Source organism: Vombatus ursinus, unplaced genomic scaffold, assembly GCF_900497805.2.
Source record: "Vombatus ursinus unplaced genomic scaffold, bare-nosed wombat genome assembly UNPS02014832.1, whole genome shotgun sequence".
Classification (NCBI taxonomy): domain Eukaryota; kingdom Metazoa; phylum Chordata; class Mammalia; order Diprotodontia; family Vombatidae; genus Vombatus; species Vombatus ursinus.
This window is the reverse complement of record NW_020954610.1, coordinates 61,655,058-61,670,352: the sequence shown is the minus strand read 5'-3', so window position 1 is coordinate 61,670,352 and position 15,295 is coordinate 61,655,058. Positions and strand designations below refer to the sequence as shown.

Sequence of the window (15,295 nt, the reverse complement as noted above, 5' to 3'; positions counted from 1 at the left end):
CACAGAAAAAGTTAAGAATCTTTCCTTGCCATAGAAGATGGAAGCAGAGATGGATGATTGAGTTTCCTCTGGGTCCCTACACCCATCAGACTCATTTGCCAACCCCACTCCACCTCCCAGTCAAAACTAATAGGGACTGAATCATTTTTGGTTTGAGTGTTCCTCTTGGACCCAATTCTTAGTGACTTTCACGGTCTGCCCAATGAATATCTGATTCAAACATCTTCTCCCAAGGGACTTGGTAATTTCAGGTCAGTATTAACAGATATTTCCAGTACTGTTTCCCATTTAATAATCATTTAATAGCCAAGGGCTTTTGTAAGATTAACTTAAATAATTTACAAATCTACCTTCTCTTTCCTGGTCTCATCATGTCCTCCCCCCACACCCCCTCATCAATGAACTGTTTTCCTTCATACCTGATATCTTGAGGAGGGACAGTAAAACATGCTGCCACACCCAGGTTCCTAGAACCTATTTAGGTTTATTCAATCACTGCTTAAGAAATCTCATGTTTTTCCCTGAATTTTCTCCTATGAGATGCAGCTAGTCATGTGATATTATAGCAAAGTGAAAAGACATTTACTTAAAATAGAATTTAAGAAATATAGCGATATAAGAATAAAATGGTGAATAAATGAATGAATGGAAAAAAACCATGTCTAGCACTATATTTAACACTGAGGATACAAATAGAAAAGGTGAGAAAGTCCCCACTCTCATGGAGCTCACATTTTTATTGGGAGAGACAACACTTAAAAAGTCCAGCTTCAGGGATGATGGCAATGGCGATGCTAATGGGTGGCAAGACCAAGGGGTCTTTGGGTTGTAACAGCAGATCAGACAACAGCGCCCCAATGCCTGGGATTTACAGAGTAGTAGCAGGGTAGATGATAAGGCCCCACTGGAAGGAAAAAAGTTGGTAACATCTCATCCAAGTGGTATGAACAGTCATACCATATGCTGGATGGTATCTGGGTAGCCTAGGGTTAGTGAAGGGGGTGAAGGGAAGTCAAAGAGAGAAAGTGGTCTAGGTGCTGGATCTTCCTGCCCCTCCTGCCTCTCAGTATTTATCATTACCTATATTCTGCATAGACCTCTGGGAGACATAGTTTCTAATGCTAAAATAAAAACTACCATGAACTGCTAAAACAGAAGAAACCCCAGGTCCGAAAAGGGGAACCTGGAATGAGTCAGAGTCTGGTCACAATTTACAAAGATTATAACTGCATTTATTGCCTGAGAAGAAGCTTGCAAACTGGCAGTGAGACAACATTCCCAGTGGTTCAAAGGGGAGTGGGAAAAGGATGAGGTATTTATACATATTTGAGGTATTCAGGGCTAAGTGGAGGGTTAAGGGAGAAATACAATAGATTGGGCTGTCAGGGGAGTAGGGGTCCAAGGAGAAGACATCTGCAAAGACAACAAATCAGAAAGCAGGATATTTGCTGATATTTAGATAAGTTGGGAACCAAGATGTCTGCTACTTGCTTGGAGGTGGTTAAGACTGGTTTCAGCAGTTGCAGACATCTCCAAGTTCAACTTATGTTTGCTTGCAGAGGATCACTGGTATGCCAAGTAGCTCTGGACTTTAGAAATTCTCTTGATTGGCTAGTTGTTGTGCTATTCAATTGTCTGGTTCCCCTGTGAAAAAGGGAAGCTCTCACGTATTTAATCAGCTAGTATGGGCATTACAGAGCTCATATCCACACCAGAGAGAAATGTCCCCCTTATAAGTTGAAGAGTGGTTGGGGGTGGGAATGGGGAAGAAAAAGCTATTAGGTCAAGTAGGAGACATAGCTATTTTTTAAACATCTATTTTCTAAACTACAAACTCTCCAACTTTTAAGGAATTTAGTTCACAAAGAATTTAGTTCCTCACTTCTCACTTCAGTACCATAAGCTGGTACACTGGGAAAAAAAAGAGAAGTTTTGTGAGTCCATTCTTTCAATACTACCCATGCTGCACACAAAGCACCGCACCATACAACAGCCACCTAGGGTTGGGTGTGATTTTCCCAGAGATCAAAACCCAGGCACTGCAGGTCTAAAAGACATTGCATCTCAGCACTGAATCTGCAAAGCATTGAACTCCAGCCACTGTGGCTTCTCATGACAGGACTTGTAGTTAGGAGGAAGTCAATAGTCACTGCTTCCAAAGTGGAAGAGGAAAAACTTGTCTTATTAATAGCAGTAGGAGTTAGACATAACTGTGGAGCAGCTTTCTGCCTTTGTGCTTACTTTCTCTTTCCTCTTTTCTAGAGCCTTACTCAAATAATCCTGTATCCTGACTCTCTTGTAAGAGTTTTTTTCCTTTTTTAAAAATGTAATAGTATTTTATTTTCCCCAATTGCATGTAAAGACAGTTTTCAACGTTCATTTTTGACACTTTCTATTTAATAGTATTTTTTCCAAGTACATGTAAAGGCAATTTTCAATGTTCATTTTTTGAAAGATTTTGAGTTCCAAATTTTTCTCCCCCCTCCTTCCCCTCCCCCTCTTCAAGATGGTAAGCAATCTGATATGAGTTATACATGTACAATCATGTAAAGCACATTTCCACATTAGTCATGTTGTGAAAGAAGAAATGGAACAAAAGGAAAAAGCCATGAAAAAAAAGAAAAAAGTGAAAATGGTATGCTTCCATTTGCATTCAGACTCCATCAGTTCCTTCTCTGGATGTAGATGGTCTTTTGGAATTGTCTTGGATCATTGTGTTGCTGAGAAGAGCTAGGCCAATCATAGTTGATCATTGTACAATGTTACTGTTATTATGTACAATGTTTTGGTTCTGCTCACTTTTCTCAGTATCAGTTCACCTAAGTCTTTCTAGGTTTTTCTGAAATCTTCCTGCTCATTATTTCTTATAGCACAATAGTATTCCATTACATTCATATACCACAACCTGTTCAGCCATTCCCCAACTGATGGGCATCCCCTCAATTTCCAGTTCTTTGACACCACAAAAAGAGCTGCTATAAATATTTTTGTACATGTAGGTTCTTTCCCCCTTTTTATGATCTCTTTGGGATACAGACCGAGTAGTGGTATTGCTGGATTGAAGGGTATGCACAGTTTGATTCTTGCAAGAGTTTTTGCTCAGCCTCCCATCAGACATCCTCATCCAACACCAGTTGGTGCTGGAGGGGGCATCATTATCTGCTGTGCTTGGCACAGATTTATGGGGAATATAGTTCTCAAGGAGAAATGTACTCCTAACATGTATGACAGTGGTTGGGGGTAGAAGGTATTTGGCTGAAGAAGAGAGTTGATTTCTCTCTTCTCTCTTCCTCTCTCTTTAAGCTAACCTTCTTTCTCCCCCTCTCTACCTCATCTGCTCTCTTCTCCTTTCCCCTTCTCTTTTCTACCCCTCCCCCTTCCACCCTACAGTGGGTGGTGCCCACTCTTTACTAGTTTTTCCCTACTCCATGAGTGTGACTTTCCTCTTAGTCAAAGACTTTACCCCACCCTTCTTGGGGACTGGTTCTTTTGGAGAGACAATAGTTGAGGCTTATTCCTGCTGACTTACCAAACCTCCTCCCACTAGAAAACTGTAAGCTCATACTAAGTCCAGGACACACAGATTCACTCATTCTATTATGATTTTGAGGAGCTTTAATAATACATATCAATATTATCTCTTTCTCTCTAGCTTTGAGCTCCCTGATGTTAGTCCCAGAGATTAGACAGAGAATCTATTTTTCTGGTAAATATATATCTCAGTATAAAATCTCCTCCTGTATGCATTACCATTTATCACTCCCACTCCCTCTCAATGGCATTCAGTTTTCTAGGCAAACAAACAAAGTGTGAGAAACTTTTTTTAAAATGGCAAATCCCAGAGCAAAACAAATTCTTTTTAAAATTATCTTTTTTTCCAATTACATGTAAAAACGATTTTTAAATATATATATATATTTTAAATTTTGAGTTCCAAAAACCAAGCTCTTAAAGGAAACAAGGATTAGGGAAGCAGACTCAACTTTCCATAGAGAATAAGAGGGTAGGGGGATAAGGCAGAATATGGGAGTGTAGAATTTACCAGGGTATCTCTCCAGAGCTCAGTGGGTACAGCCCTTCATCTTACTATATTTTACTTCTGTTAAGCTCAGATCATCAGTTATGATATAGGAATGAGAGTATCTTTCTTCCCTCATTCCCATGGAATCATAGTTGATGCTGTAGGGGCAATGCCCAATGTCAGTCTCCCTGCCTTTGCATACCTTCGAGGATGCTTTTCTCTCCCCTTGGTGACCAGTGGAGAAGTCCTTCCTCATGTTCTCCCCTTAGCACATTTGTTCACTTCTCTTCTCTGTCAAGATTTCAGCTTTCCCGTTTCCTTCTGGTCAAAGGGACAGACATCCACATGTCAGTTAATCCTTGGCCATCCTCCAAGAAGGTACTACATAAGATTACTCATTTATGATCAATGGTTTCCTGAAGCTCATATCTTCTGGATCAAGGGCACATAATGTCAACATAGAAGAGGGGTCTTTTTTCCTCCTTTTTTTACAGTTTCACATATAATAAACTTTCTTAGCCTACTACAGGAAGTAGTCTGGGTGGCTCCCCTCTTTCTTATTGACTTGTAAGAAAGCTCAAAGTCCATTTGATTTACCTAAGTATGTTTTATATTGGTGACAACAGAGGAACAGGTAGAGAATAATTCGGTTCTGTGTTGCCCTGCTTCCAACTCTACCCCTGAGGCTGACATCCAGGGTGCACAAGGGCTTGGGTAAAGAATAGGCAGGGTTGGATGGCTGTAATAAAACTAGATTCTACATCACAGGAAGTGCTAACCCTCACTCCTGTATCTCAAGGTCTTGGTGCACTAGCTAACCTTCCCCCTCAGTTGGAAAATTTACTTCTCCTTGAAGACACCAATATTAAGACTGACCAAGTCCTGCTACAAAGTTGGGGGTCCTGGCAGCTCTAGCCCCTTGAGACCAGAAGGTCGTGCCCATCTTCCAAGTTACCAGAGGGAACCAACCCTGAGCCCTGCAAAAAGCCTCAGCTTGGGCAAAAAGACATTTACTGATGTACTGACATCCTTAGTTTCTGTGCTCGATGCCCTTTTTGACTTGTCCTGGCCTTAGAACTCTACCCAGCTCTGCCTATCCCTGACCAGATTGTCACGTCCTTCATAGAAGATACCTGATTTATACTGTTAAAACAGCGATGACTCTTGCCTGCCCTGGTCAAGTCCTAGCCGCCCCTCTGGTTCTTTTGCCTGCTTCATCCTTCTCCCCTAGTAATGATCTATACTGGCTGTCCATACCTGGCCCTGGCACCATCTGCTAGTAGGAACTCACATCCCCCAAATCTTCCCAAAATGAAACAGGGATAAGCCATTGGAAAAAGTCCAAAGATACCAAGTAGTTCTGAGTCTTAGAAGGCTAATGTTCTTAAATCTGAGGTGGATTGCCAGATTCCATGCCTAGCTTGGTTTCCTTCCTTCCTGCCTTTTGCTTGGCCTCTTAATCCTTTCATTTAAATTCAAATGGATATTGGCCCAGGTCTCTCTCAGGTTCTCTTTGGCTCTGTAATTTCTTTTCATCTTCTTTGTGAACGCAGTTCAACATCTTTAATTCCTAGGACTGGTGTGCCTATATCCTTCTACCCCTTGATGAGGAAGGCTCCTTCCTATTTCCTACTATCTCCTTTCTCTCCTCACACATGATATACCACCTATTCATTTTGTTACCACAAATTACAAATAGAGACAGTGGCCCATGGTGGCAAATGGTGGGTCAATGAGTACATAGAAAATCATCTATATTTCATCTAATCCTAAATTCAGTGTCTATATTTCAGGGGCCTTCTTTCACAAAAGGAAGCCATCCTAAGTATAGGGAAGCTTATATAGTCACATGTGAATAATAAAGGCAGGAGTTTGGGACAAAAGATTGAGGGGGTTTATGTTTGTGAGAAGGGGATGATGTATCAGGTACTACATATGTATTCCTAGTTAGAGGTTTATGGGAACCTGGGAAGCATTCTGAAGGAGTAGGGGGACAAGGCAATTAGGGGAAAAGTCCCCTAGTTGGGGATGGAAGGTTGTTTATAGGCTTGGTGTGTGTATGTATGGGGGGAGTGTGGGGGGCGGTTCTTGGAGATGTTTTTTAGCAGTCTGGAAGATCAGGTTGTGAGGCAGGTGTGGGTGAAAATCCTTTATATTTTTGCCTCCTCTCCTTCCCTCCCCCCTCATCCCCTTATTCAGAGTTCACTGCGCCAGGAAAATGCCACTGTGTTTGGATGCCTGACTCATGAGGTGCCTCTGAGCTCAGGTGACTCTTCTGTGACCTGCTCCACAGGTGAGAAGGACAGAATCTGGTTAGGGAGCAATGTAACAGGAGGGAAGGAGATGATGGGGTAGTGGGATAAGGGAAGAAGAGGATGAGGAGAGGGTGAAGATGTCAGGGTAATGATACAGGGAGGCAGGGAGGAGGGAGATGGGGGGTCCTTTCTTCCTCCCACCCCCTCGCCCCAATGACCACTGTCTTTCGCTCAGAGTCCCTGGCTGGCTTCATTCTCTCTGTCAATGCTGCCTCTAAAATCTCCAGACTTCGGATCCCTTTCCCCCAAACAGGAACCTGGTACCTAACTCTACGATCCCTGTGTGGAGCAGGCCCATGGTAAGAGCAGGCGAAGCCTGATTGGGGGCCTTCAGTGGAGAAAGTCACCGTGAAAGAGGGTGGTCAAGGTGGGGAGCACACTAGAACGACAGGCTGGGGGAGCTCTGGCGAGAAGGGGTCCTTCCCTGGGTAACCACAGACGTATCTTTCCTGGGTTTGAGCTCCCTTCTATCTTCAGGGCCCAAGTACTCCCCTTCTCTGCTTCCTGTAATCCAGCACCATATACTTTTTCAACTAGGCTTCTTCCCCTCCCAAGGCTATTGAAGAAGAGGGAGGCTTTCATTGGCTCCTTCCCCTCCTTTCCCAAAGCAAGTGCAAGGGCCTTCTAAGACGAAGTGTTTTACTGTTGGAAACTATGGAGCAACATGGTGGTGGGGGTGGGAGGTATAATGGAGCGAGGTGTGATTTCCCTTAGTTCCTCTCCATGCTTTTCCTTATATATCTTTCTCATTTTTTATTGTGAGAGTCTGTCCTGCTTGCCTCTATCCCTTTTTTATTTCTGGGGCTAGCGCTCCTGGATTCAGCCGGGCGTTAGGACCCCCATCTGCACCTTCTTTCTCACTATTGGGGGAAACAATGGTGGAAATGGGCACCGTGGGACAAGGCGTTAAAGCCAGACGTTTCCATTTCACAGTAAACAGCAGATGGTTTGTCTCCATCTCAACGTTTCCCTTCTTCACCTAGGAAAGTTATCCTGGGTCATTCCCTGAAGATAACTCCCTCCTGCCTTAAAAATAAAGTCATGCCAATGTTTATTTTTAAACTTGCTTTTGCAAGGCAGTAGGGAAAAGTTTTTAACACCTTCAAGAGAGGGCATCTGGGACTGCGTAGGAGAGTCCTGGGCATGCTCAATACAGACTTCCCCCATGCTGAGCTCCTGGAACCACCACCACACCCATGTCTGTGGCTTGGAGTCAAAACTCTCTATGGAGTTCAAAAGGGCTGGTTGTTAAGACAATAAATCTCTAGCCACTCAATCTCTTTAATAACCCTCAATATGAAGGTGAACTTTTATTGTTATTGCCCAAAGAAGGCCTAATTTTATGAAGGGCTCAGTTAATTACAAGGCTTTATTTTTGAACTCTTTTGAGCCAGCCCTGGCTAATTCGAGAGGCAATTTCCTATAAAGAAAGTTCATATTTATTTTTCACCATCTTCTCATCTCCTGCCTTGATGTTCCTCCCCACCCCAAACCAAACCCTGCACTGAGATACTGAGTGTCCCCAAAGACAATTTCTTACAGATCAGGGACAAGGAGAATGTGGTCTCCTGACAAGCTGGTTTGAATGGAGTTACTATCATCAGAGGGAAGAGTTCTCTGTGGGAGTGCAGGGTGGGTTTTATATCCTGCACCTTAAAAGGTGCCCTGGTCTCAGAGTTGCAGATGATTTTTGCTGACTTTTTCTTAGCTAAAGAATCAGTAAGGGGAGAGACCAAGGGATTAAACTGGAATATGGGACTGCTGTGATTTCATTGGTGTGTAAAATTCCTAGTGAGAAAACTCCCTCTACCAGTACAGGGAGATTAGCACCCATTCTTCAGTCTATAGATTTAGAGAATTGTCTGGGACACTCAGAGATGTAACTTGGCAAGAATCCTACAGCTGGTCTGTATCTGAAGTGGCACATGAAGCCTGCTCTTCCTTACTCCTAGGACAGCTCTTCATTCAATTTCTCTTTCTCAAACAGGGATATAAGTCTATAGTAATAAACAGCAAACCTGGAAACAGACATATAGTACAAAGGAAAGAGCACTGGCTTTGGAGTGGGTTCAAATCCTGCCTTTGTTATTTACTACCTGTACGACTTTGGGCAAATCACTTTAATCCCTCTGTAAAATGAAGGGCTTGGACTAGATGGCCCTTAAAGGTTACTTCCATCTCTTGATAAATGGTTCTATCACCCGCCTCTTCTTTGGGATCAGCTGCTCCTCAATTGCTGTCTTCAGTTGTACTAGGGGTCAAATATTCTATCATTTTTTAGAGTTTTGCATGTTAGACCAGTTTTCTGATCCACTAGGAGGACTCTCTCTAGATATTCCAGGTAGAGTTCTACATCTGGATTATATACGTAAATAACGGCTGTGTCATCTTTGTATGGCAAGAAGTTCCATCCCAGATCAACCATTATTGACCAACCACTGGAAGAGTTCTTCCCAACCCAAAGACAGCAAATTAAATTCATACATCCCTAAGTGGATGACAAGACTGCCTTCAGCCTGGCTTCTGGGCTTACCCCCATTTGTCAGTATTCCTTTCCAAAATCTATGGAAGAAATTTCCTTGGACTCTCCCAATATTTCTGTCAGTGATCAGTTTTTTAAAGCATGATATTTAAGTATCAGATTTGACAACAGTATTATTTTTTTCTCTAATCAGTTTAGGGAATCTATGTGCCCCATCCTTGCTTGCTAACCACAACTGATAAAGCCCAAGGGCATCTGGCTGGGGAAATGACCCAACTCTAGCTTCTCAATCTCTTTTCCTCTTATGTTTATTATGCATTACAATGCACCTGTGATGAATGTTCATAGTTGCTGGGATAGGGTGGTTCCTTGACCCCCTTTTTCTCATAGAAGATAAAATCTGTTTTCCTTGGGTTTCTTTAAAAGCAAGAACAACAGCAACAATTTTTTTTGGAAGCAGGTTTGATCAACTAACCACTTTTCTTTATCTGCAGGCTCTACCCACCCAGCCTGCTGAATTTGGTCCAGGGAATTTTATTCCTTAAACTTTGAAATCATGTTGAGCCTCATCCCCTCCTGCTCTTGCCAAGGATGCTATCAAGACAGAAATTTCTTCTTCTTGACAAGAAGGTAACAGTAGATCATCAGTAACGGTTTCTTCATCTGTGAGGCTATTGTCTACACAGTTTATAGGGTATTCTTGAGTGTTGATCAGGACTGGATCTTCCCTTTGAAGGTAGGGCTTTAGAATATTAACATGAACTCTCCTCCAAACTCCTTCATCTGCTGACTTGAGAGGGATGAAAGGTCCACAGTCTTTCTTAGTGTAGTTCTTTGGATTAGATGCTTTCTCTTTCACAGTGTGGGATTTCTCCCAAGGCAGTGTGGTAGTGCAAAAAGAATACAGGACTTGGAGCTGGTGGTTCAAATACAAATTCTGAAAAATGCTAGACATATGACATTGAGAAAGTCACTGAACCTTTTAGCTTCAGTTTTCTCTTCTTTGAAATGGAGACTATAATACTTGAAGTACTTACCACAAGGGGGTCTTATATGAAAAGTGCTTTGCAAACTTTCAAGGGCTATACAAAAATTGAGTTGCTATTATTTTTATTCTTATTGTCTTGTTTCTTGCTTTACTCCAAGTCACTCTCCAACAGTGAAAGGTTATTGTACCTGTGCTAGAACATACTCCTTTCCATGTACCAGTGGTTTCCAGTGCCTGAGCTGGTATGTGTACCATAGGTGCTGGACTATTAGGAAGCATAGTTGCACAATTGGCTTATTGCTGAACTCACTACCTGTGCTTTTTGAGGGGACACCTGGGGCCTCATGACAGTGTTAAACCCCAGGAGACAATTCTTGGTCCAAGGGCAGTTCTTATGCTTCTGAACTTGATCCACCTACACTCCGCTCTCAACACCTTTCCACCCAGGTTCCTATGTTATCTCCCTCGTGGAAGGGGACCCAGTTTTCTACTTCTTTCCTTAGTTGTCTATTTCTTTCCTTTCCTTACTGTCCCAATGTCCTTTCTGAACCCAATGTTTTTCTTAAGGTTTCTTACTATTTCTCCCTCTCCCTTAATCCCCTTCCACAAGGACAAGAAGACAGATAAGAATTTAAAACAGCAAACAAAAAGGAAGAGATGTGAAGTTAGTCAGTTTCTTAAAGTTTACAGGAATAGATGGTCCTGTTCATCAGTGAAATGGAAGTGATGGTTTGAAGTTTGAAGCCCTCATCCCTGATCCAACTCTCGTATTTTGCCTCTGGAGTCAGCCTCACCTAAATCCTGTTTGAGTTGGTGCTGGCCCAAATTAATCAAGCTCTTTGCCTAAGGATTGGAGCGGATGCTCGCTCTCCTGTAAGATTCTCACCTCTTCCTGGAGGTCTCTTTGGCTTGGCCCCTGGAGGAGGAAGGCTCTTTTCTATTTGGCCCTAAATCTTCCTCTCCTGGGCTTCATGCCATTTAGTCCAATTAGTCACCTCCTTCCCTCTTCCTGGAAGACTCTTTGGCTCTAGGCCCTTGGAATTCCTACCTTTACTCTAAGCCATTTCTCTCAATTCATTGTCAATTCAATAGCCCCTGAGGGCTATCACTTAGATGCTGAGCTAGGGGATGGGGATACAAAGAGAAAAACCTAGATGGTCTCTGCCATCGCAGAGGTTTACCTTCTACTACATTCCCTGTCCTGTTCAATTTTCCTGAAGCACGTTCAACAGCTGGTTGCTAAAGCTGGCTCTCCCTTTGGCTTCTTCAGCTACGATCCTAGGCTCACATCTGGGCTGGCTTTCCCAGCAGCCTTGTCTTCTCCACTGTGGGTCTGGCCCCATCATGTCTAGAGCTCGTTGCATGACTTCAGCTGGCTTGAGCATCCAGAAGCGAATTGCCATCTCTTCTTTCTTCAAAGCCCATGCCTCTTGCTGTGCAGTTCCTGTTTCCTGTGTAAAGAACATCATTAATTCTTATTTAATTTGCTGATCAGAGAAAGGGTCAGAGGTGCCCTTTGGGAGGGTCAGTTGGATACCCAGTAGTGCTAAGGATCTAGTCCAGGGAGGCCATGGCCAGTGTGTCCATTGTGCTGCTCAGTTTGAGTGTAAAGGTCATGTTTATATTTGGGTGTGCCCAGGGTGATGGTCACACACTGTGTGTCCAGTGTGTTAGTCACAGAACCACAGTATCAGAACATCACGGAGTTGGAAGGGAACTCCAAGGTCACCTAGTCAAAATCATGTCTGCACAGGAATCTCCCATCACAAGACATTTAAAATGTATCCATCAGGCATTTCTTTGGAGACCTCCAGTGAGGGGAAACCCACTCTCTCCTGAGGCAGCCCGTTCTCCTCTTTTTAGATTTGACTCAAGGAAAGGAGTCAAATCTAAATTTTCCCCTTTGCTACATCTACCCCATTGCTCCTAATTCTGACCCTGGGGTCAAGCAGAACCATTTAGTTCCTTTTCTCCTTGATAGCCCTTCAAACTCAAGTAAAATACTCAAGTATTTTTGGGGAGGATAGAGGTCATCAGTACTATGGTTAGTGTATACAGGGTGTCAGTCTGACATACCCAGGGTGAGGGTCAGTGTGCCCAGAGTGATGGCTAGACATCTAGACAGTGTGAGTCAAGGTGTCTAGGGCAAGGAGGAGACGTGCCCAGCATGATCATCAGTATGTCTGCAGGTTTGAACGCTGTAAGAATGTCACTGCGGAGGTCCGTCTCCGGACCTTCCTGTCCCCGTGCATTGATGACTGTGGCCCGTATGGTCAGTGCAAACTTCTGAGGACGCATAACTACCTGTATGCAGCTTGTGAGTGCAAAGCTGGTAAGTGAGGAAGATGGGAAAAGGGCATGGGACGGAGAGGCCGGAAGGTCTGGAGAGCCAAGGGTAGGAACCAGAAGCCCTGGGTTCAGACAGCAGGAACTGAGGCAGGGGTGGGAAGAGGGAGATTTAGTAGGAGGGAATATATGGGCAAGGCTGCTGGGAGGGAGGGAAGACCAGCATTCTAAACAGGAGGAGGAAATGAAAAGCCAGAGACGGGGGCATCGGAAAAGAAAATAGGGTATGAAAGGAGGAAGAGGATTTAGAGCTGACAGAACCTTAGAGATTACCTAATCCAGCTCCATTTTTCAGAGAAGGAAACTGAGATACAAAAAGGTCAAGGGGCCAAGGAGCAGTACCTGAGAAAAGGCAAGCAGGGACAGGACCTCTTTTCTCAAACTCTAGAACGAGAGCATGGGGGGTTAAGAAATTCATAGGGGTGAAGGAACTCATAATGAACATGAGCCCTTGCACTCCTGTTTCTTACTGACTGTCCCTACACTGAGTACTGAGCATGCCCCTGCTCCCTCCTAGGCTGGCGTGGCTGGGGCTGCACGGACAGTGCAGATGCTCTCACTTATGGATTCCAACTTCTGTCCACACTGCTGCTCTGCCTGAGTAATCTCATGTTTTTGCCACCTGTGGTTGTGGCTGTCCGAAGTCGATATGTGCTAGAGGCTGCAGTCTACACCTTTACCATGTTTTTCTCCACGGTAAGTGGTGTTGGGGAGTGTCTTGGTCTTTACTTTCACCATGGTCTTCTCTGTAGTGCTTGGTGTTTGTGGATGAGTGTGCATGTACACACATACACACATGCATGTGCACACACATGTATGTGTGTACACACACTTATATGTATGTTCATACATATACATGTGTATATATGTGTACACATGGTTATTCCATTGCCGGCTTCAAACTGGGCTGGAGGTTGTAACTGAGACCCCCTTGCTCTTCTATGGTCAGAACATAGCTGGTTGCTTGCTTTTGAATTTACTCCCATACAGCCCAGAGTTCACAATCACTCATCCTGGAATGCCACCCTTAGACTCAGGTCTTCTTCTCAGTCTGCCCTGTATCTGTGACCCAGAATTGAGTAATGAACAACAGATATGCCAATTGATGCCTATTCCTATTCTCTGCACAAGTCTAGGTCCCTCCATGATGGATTTGAGACCTCTTCTTGCCTTCACACAGCCTCTCCCTCCTTCGAAATGCTCTGGGTGGCCATTTCTGGGTAAACCCCATCCTCAGTGGTCTGCAGACCTTTTTATTTGTCTCCTTATTCTAACCTGGGCTGGAAAAATTATTTCCTGTGATTCTTTCTTGGATTTCTCAATCTAGAAAACACACAAGTTTGATGTATTTTCTAGATTTGTTTGTAGGAGTTGTGGGGTAGAGTTCCACTGTGCTTTTTCCTTCTACTCTGCCATCTTCCACTATTTGTTTTTTGCCCCCTGTTAGATACGCCCTAAGTGGGGAGAGTGGTGTCAGAAGGCATTTTCAGGGACACCAGCTTCATTGACAGTAACAGAGGAGAATGTAGTCTGGGAGCTATATAGGCCAGGAGGGCCTTGACTTTGATTCTTGACAAAATTTTAGAATGAATTATTAAAGGGTTGAATAGTGAATATCCAGAAGAGGAAGCAATGATCACCAAGAGCCAGCATGGTTTCATCAAGAATAAATCAAGTCAGAATAACTTTATTACCTTTTTTTTTTTTTGACTAGGGTATTAAAATCGTAGCTCAGGATAATTCTGTAGATAGCATTTGCCTAGATTTTAGCAAAACATTTGCTAAAGTCTCTCATGTTATTCATGTGGAAAAGATGAGAATTATAGGCTAGACTATTAAATGGATTAGAGAATGGATAAGTTAGATAGATTAGAGACTGGTTGAACCACTTGACTCAAAGAATACAGTTATCCCTTCCACATTGTGACTTTCCCCATCATGGTTTTGATATATGATGGGTTGCCATAAGAAATTAAATGGGGAATTTGGGGGAGTTTTGTGGAAGCTGCAGATGACATGCAAAGCCCAGCAGACAACACAGAAAAAATTTAGAAACTCAGAAATGCACAAAATGTATGTATAGAATTGTGTAATATCAACCCAAATTTTATAAGGTACTATAAACACCCCATAAAAGAACAAGAAAAAGTTCAGAATTTTTCTTTGGTATGAAGGGAGGGCCAAAAAATTTCATGCAGGTTTTCAGATTGTGGGGGTGCCAACCCATCCCACCCCCCATGTGGAAAGGATAATTGTAGTCATTGATGGTTCAATGTCAACTGAGAAGGAAGTCTTCAGTGGAGCACTTGAGGAATTTTTTCTTGGCCTCATTTTGTTTAACGTTATTATTATTATTATTATAATCAATGACTGGGATAAGGACATATAGTAGATGTTCTCTTTATCAAATCTGCAGGCAATGCAAAGCAAAGAAGGATAGCTAAGGCATTGGATAATAGAGTCAGGATTCAAAAATATCTAGATAGACTGGAACACTGGGATAAATCTATTAAGATTTAAAAAGGGTAAATGTAATGTCTTTCACTTGGATTTCAAAACCAATCTTCTCAAACATTAGAAGGGAAGAAGCATGACTAGATATTCGTCCATATGAAAAAGATCGGGAAGTGAGTAGGGTGGGGGCAGTGTTATGAGATTCTAAGTCCAATGCAAGTGAACAGTCTGATGCAGCAGCTAAGGGAGCTAATGAAATCTTTAGCTGCATTGAGAGGTGTAATGTTCAGAAATGAGGTTACAGTTTCTTAATGTACCCTGCCTTGGACGGATGACATCTGCTCTACTGTGGTCACTTCTGAGTGTCACATTTGAGGAAAGAAATTGATAAATGGGAGGGCATAAGACCTGTGACCTCTACTCTAGGCCTATCATTCCTGTGATCTAGGATGATCTGGAATTTGACTAGTGTCAAACGCACTGGCACGTGCCTCTTGTAATATTGATGAGCACAGTTCAAACCAAATTAAAATGCAATTGAGAAATATTTAACAAAATAAATAAAAATACAATTAAACTTAGATCATGTTGTCACGAGTGGCATCTGTAAGGATCCTCGTTGGATTATTTAGTGACCTCCCATTTCTCTTTGAATTTGAAGCTATCGATCTAGCGCCTAAGCCTAAAGT

General features: G+C 42.9%; 1 protein-coding gene across 1 annotated transcript in view; it reads left to right on the top strand.

The window, feature by feature from the left end:
• Positions 1 to 15,295, top strand: part of TMEM8B (transmembrane protein 8B) — a 72,784-nt gene that overhangs the window by 46,728 nt on the left and 10,761 nt on the right. The window contains exons 8-11 of the mRNA XM_027839387.1: positions 6,221 to 6,314; positions 6,512 to 6,635; positions 11,996 to 12,138; positions 12,670 to 12,848. Coding sequence (XP_027695188.1) covers positions 6,221 to 6,314; positions 6,512 to 6,635; positions 11,996 to 12,138; positions 12,670 to 12,848 — 540 coding nt within the window. The remainder of the gene's footprint in view (positions 1 to 6,220; positions 6,315 to 6,511; positions 6,636 to 11,995; positions 12,139 to 12,669; positions 12,849 to 15,295) is intronic.